Source organism: Sapajus apella, unplaced genomic scaffold (genome assembly GCF_009761245.1).
Source record: "Sapajus apella isolate SASKATOON/1434 unplaced genomic scaffold, GSC_monkey_1.0 scaffold62, whole genome shotgun sequence".
NCBI classification, from domain to species: domain Eukaryota; kingdom Metazoa; phylum Chordata; class Mammalia; order Primates; family Cebidae; genus Sapajus; species Sapajus apella.
This window is the reverse complement of record NW_022437002.1, coordinates 17,557,498-17,562,545: the sequence shown is the minus strand read 5'-3', so window position 1 is coordinate 17,562,545 and position 5,048 is coordinate 17,557,498. Positions and strand designations below refer to the sequence as shown.

Here is a 5,048-nt window from a genome sequence, read left to right as displayed (position 1 = left end):
TAATCAAAGAGTACAATGAAGGAAACGATGTAAGCCACGAGGGTTACTCAGGATCTGAGGTGGGGTTAAGGTTGCGAACTTAAGAAATATTTGGATATACAGTTCTCAGGGCTTGGTGTGGTTCCACGTGGTCCTCCGTAGGCAGCAGGTAGGAGGCTTACTCCGGTTTGGGCATTGAGGGTACAGTGCGCAGTGGTCCTGGAAGTAAAGAGAATCCTGGTTTTCCGCAGAGATCTAGGATCAACCTAAACGTTTGGGTTTGGGAGCGGCCACAAGGGCGCCTCACTCCAACCTCTGCGGTCCACAGCAGTGAGGGGGATTAGCATTTCCGCGCCCGCCCCCAAGAGGGAAAGCGCCGAGTCATTCTGGCGGGGCGCGCCAGGGTGGGGCGGGGCTCCTGCTACATCCCCCTCCTCTGTCTCCTCCTCCCGCACCCCCGGCCTGCTTCGACTCTCGCGAGAGCCGTATTAGCTATAAAGGCTGAGCCTCGGGCGAGTTCTTTGGGTCCTCTTTCTGTTCGGTGGTTTGTTCTCGGAGACTTGTGTCAGGACTGGTGAGTGTGCCCAGCGCGGCCTCAGCGGAGCGAGGTGCGGCGCGTACTTGCCTGTTGCCTCTTTCTCCTCCTGTCCGGGGCCCGCCCGCGCTCGGGTTGGGGTTCTGTGGTGCTTGAGGCAGCTGGGGGAGGCCTGGAGCCCGAGACTGCCTGAGCGCTACGTGTACCCCTCACGTGGCCCCCCCGCGTAGGGGTGGGGGCACCCGGTTGAATCCCAAGGCTATAGTGGATGCGAGTCGAGTCTTAACCTCGGCCACCCGAGCACGTGACGCGGCATCGGGGCGGGCCGGTGGTGGGGTCTCCAAGACTAGCTTCCTGCTGGGCTGGGTGGGTTCGGGAAGCTTCTGGAATGGACCTGTATCCGGACTCATGGCTGTAGAAAACAGCCTGTACTTGTCAATCTTGCGATAGGGTAAAGGCTGTTCCGGGTCCTGAGCCTTGACTAGATGGGGAGCTTCGGGTACTTTCCCCATCTTTATTTTCTCGTACATGGAATGGAGGAGCCCAAATGCCCCCGCTGAAGCACGAAATCTGCTGGTGCTTTCCTTTTGTTGGGGTGTGATAGAGCCGGGTACCTGGAGCTTAGGGGTGTGGCCCTCGGCACTGGGCAGATCCCCTGAAGGAACACGGCGCCACCCTGGAACCCAGCAGTCATTACCCAGAATTGGTTGGGTTTTGGACTTTCGGGCCAACTGGGAATATAGGTTTGGACAAGGAGGCCATTTATAGGGTCACTAAGTTGCAGTATGCCTTAGTTTTTTTTTTTTTTTAACATGGGCTTTCACCACGATGGCCAGGCTGGTCTTGAACTCCTGACCTCAGGTGATCCACCCACCTCGGCCTCCCAAAGTGCTAGGATTACAGGCGTGAGCCACTGCGCCCGGCTGTTTCTGTTTTTTGTCGTTAAAGGTTTTAAGGACTTTTTTTTTTTTTAAGGACTTTTTAAAAAGCAGTAAAAAGTTAGCTAAGATCCTTGGTCACAGAGTTTCTTTCTTTTGGTTGTGGTATTATGAACCAAGAACTTTGGGACTTTGAAAAAACTTTCAGACCGAGGCTTAGTGGGTTAAATCTCTGGGGTTTTTTTTTTTTTTTTTTTTTTTTGAGACGAAATTTCGCTCTGTCAGCCAGGCTGGAGTGCAGTGGTGCGATCTCGGCTGACTGCAACCTCCGCCTCCCGGGTTCAAGCGATTTTCCTGCCCCAGCCTCCCGAGTAGCTGGGATTACAGGCTTGAAACGGGGCTCTTGGCCAAGATCTCGATACTTATCTTGGTGTTGACCTGGGTGAATCCAGCGCAACATTTCTTTTCAGCAGTAAATTTGTTCTTGTTCTTATTTTCGTCCTGGGATATTAGCCCCCAAGTCAGGAACCCGTTTGTGAAGGGACTTCTCGGCTGTATACCTAAAGATTTGAAATTGAGCAGATGCCAATATCTTGGTCTCGTCTCTTTTCTTTTTCTTTGTGTTTTTCTTTTTTTTTTTGAGACGGTGTGTTGCTTTGTCGCCCAGACTGGGCTGTAGTGGCGCGATCATGGCTTACCCTTGCGGTGGCTTGCTCCTGTAATCCCAGCACTTTGGGAGGTCGATGCAGGTGGATCACTTGAGTTTAGGAGTTCGAGACCAACCTGACCAACATGGAGAAATCTTGTCTCTACTAAAAATACAAAAAAATTAGCCGGTTGTGGTGGCGCTTGCCTGTAATCCCAGCCACTCAGGAGTCCGAGGCAGGAGAATCGCTTGTACCCTGGAGGGCGGAGTTTGCAGTGAGCCGGGATTGTGCCATTGCATTCCAGCCTGGGCAACAAGAGCAAAACTACATCTCAAAAAGAAAATTTGGATTGACTATAAGTGTGTGCTGTTTTAGACACAGCTACCTGGAGAAAAGTCAAATATGCTTCTGACGTTATGAAGGCTGGTGGAGGCCCAGTAATGGGAAAGGTCAACATGATTTTTTCCAGGCCAAACAAAAGTGTTTGTGGCATTGTGCATTGGGATTCTGGTTTGAGAGTCTTCACCTGCCTCCATCTCTGCTTCTGTATAATGAGTAAGATGCCTGCACAAATCATGATTCAGAAAGAGTGAGAGGTGACTTCAGTATATAAAGAAATTGCCTTGCTGTTTTAAAATGAAAACAAAGGCTGAGATTCAGAGTCTTGTTTTGTTCCAAAAGTTGGAAAGCTCAGATTGCTTGAGCTTCTTTTTTTTTTTGAGACGGAGTTTCGCTCTTGTTACCCAGGCTGGAGTGCAATGGCGCAATCTCGGCTCACCGCAACCTCTGCCTCCTGGGTTCAAGCAATTCTCCTGCCTCAGCCTCCCGAGTAGCTGGGACTACAGGCAGGCACCATCATGCCCAGCTAATTTTTGTATTTTTAGTAGAGACAAGGTTTCACCTTGTTGACCAGGATGGTCTCGATCTCTTGACCTCGTGATTCACCCGCCTCGGCCTCCTAAAGTGCTGGGATTATAGGCGTGAGCCACCGCGCCCGGCCTGCTTGAGCTTCTTACTAATACAACATTTAATGTATTCAGGGACATACTGGACAATTCCTTGATTGTTCTAAAGCTAAGTCTTAGTAAGTGAAGGCTACTGGTTATCTAGAAAATTAAGGCTTGTTTCTAATTCGTTTCTCTTTTCTAGCTGATAGGAAGATGTCTTCAGGAAATGCTAAAATTGGGCACCCTGCCCCCAACTTCAAAGCCACAGCTGTTATGCCAGACGGTCAGTTTAAAGATATCAGCCTGTCTGACTACAAAGGTAAAAGTAATTACACTGGGCTCATTGAGATGGAGTTATTTTATATTCTAGGAATGGCATGTTAGTTTTGTGTCAATGTTGTGTTTGACTGTAAAATGTTTTGTCTCCTGGGAATAAGTATTTTGGTTGTTGCCTTCATGTTGAAGTGAATCAAGTGACTACAGCGTATATATCCTAGGACCAGACTACTTCTGGAGAAACCACATGCTCTGTTATGTTTGGACATACCTAGTGCAATTTTCTCTTCAGTATTCCTTGTCTGTTTTATTTATTTTATTTTCTTTTTTGAGACAGGGTTTCATTGCATCACCCAGGCTGGAGTGCAGTGTTGCAGTCATGGCTCACTGAGGCCTCTTCCTCTCTGGGCTCAGCTGATCCTCCCACCTTAACCTCCTGAGTAGCTGGGACTGTAGGGGCATGCCACCACGCCCGGCTAGTTTTTGTATTTTTTGTAGAGATGGGCACCATGTTGCCCAGGAGCTGGGATTACAGGCGTGAGCCACTGCATTCAGCCCTCCTCTGTTTTATTATTGGAGAAATTCTCATTATCTCATTATAAGAGACATTCTACATTTAAAGTCTCAGAGCTCACTCAAATCTTTGGAGCTGTGACACTGCTTATAAAGCTTGTTTGGGTCACGTATATATCACAGCTGTTAATATTAGGCCGAGGGCTAGGCACTTTGCCTAGACTGTTTTGACCCCAGAGGAAAGTTGATGTTATAGATGGAACAACTCTTCTTTCTGTTGTCATAGTTTCTTTTTTTTTTTTTTTTTTTTTTTTGAGACGGAGTTTCGCTCTTGTTACCCAGGCTGGAGTGCAATGGCGCGATCTCGGCTCACCGCAACCTCCGCCTCCTGGGTTCAGGCAATTCTCCTGCCTCAGCCTCCTGAGTAGCTGGGATTACAGGCACGCGCTACCATGCCCAGCTAATTTTTTGTATTTTTAGTAGACATGGGGTTTCACCATGTTGACCAGGATGGTCTCGATCTCTTTACCCATGATCCACCCGCCTCGGCCTCCCAAAGTGCTGGGATTACAGGCGTGAGCCACTGCACCCGGCCTTGTGTTGTCATAGTTTCATGCAGACACTTGGCAAGTTCTGTTGAGGCTCTCCCATTGTCTTGTAGTCCCAAAGCAGCTGGATCTCCTGGGACAGTTGAGGCTATAGATTACTTAGAATGCAAACCTGAAACTCAGGTGTAAAGTGTCCTTTTCTCAGTAGCATCAGTTCCTGGAGTTAGCTTTTGGTAGAGCATTTGACTATTTTTCCTGAACATAATCACACTTTGTTATTGGGGCTTTTCCTGGTAAACAAGATTAAGTTGTACCATAGAGAGGTGACCTTGGCCTAGGAGTATAAGCAGGAGGTCTAGGAGGAGCTGCTCTCTGCCCTCTAGGGCTTGACCTGCTGAGGCCCCATGGTGCTTGTTAGACAAAGCCTTGAGGAGTTGTTTAGATGAGTTAGTTTCCAGTGATACTGCAAAGTGGTAAATGTCAAAAAGGGCCGCTTGACTTGATTTTTTTTTTTTTTTTTTTTTGAGTTGGAGTTTTGCTCTTGTAGCACAGGCTGTAGTGCAGTGGTGCGATCTCGCCTGGTCTTGAACTCCTAACCTCAAGCAATCCTCCCACCCTGGCCTCCAAAAGTGCTGGGATTACAGCACTCGAGCCACATTGCCCAGCCTCCTTAGTTCTTGTTTTTTTTTTCTTTCTTTCTTTTTTTTTTTTTTTTTTTTTTTTTT

At 48.3% G+C, this 5,048-nt stretch overlaps 1 protein-coding gene across 3 annotated transcripts in view; it reads left to right on the top strand.

Annotated features, from left to right (window-relative positions):
* Nucleotides 1-406: 406 nt before the first annotated feature.
* Nucleotides 407-5,048, top strand: part of PRDX1 (peroxiredoxin 1) — a 12,642-nt gene continuing 8,000 nt past the window's right edge. Inside the window, exons 1-2 of one of the 3 annotated variants that reach the window (XM_032247400.1) lie at nucleotides 407-553; nucleotides 3,189-3,305. In XM_032247400.1, the coding sequence (XP_032103291.1) occupies nucleotides 3,200-3,305 (106 nt within the window). In that variant the 5' untranslated portion in view covers nucleotides 407-553; nucleotides 3,189-3,199. Of the gene's footprint in view, nucleotides 588-982; nucleotides 1,014-3,188; nucleotides 3,306-5,048 lie in introns of those variants that run through there. The other 2 variants (XM_032247401.1, XM_032247402.1) reach the window with 2 other exon arrangements.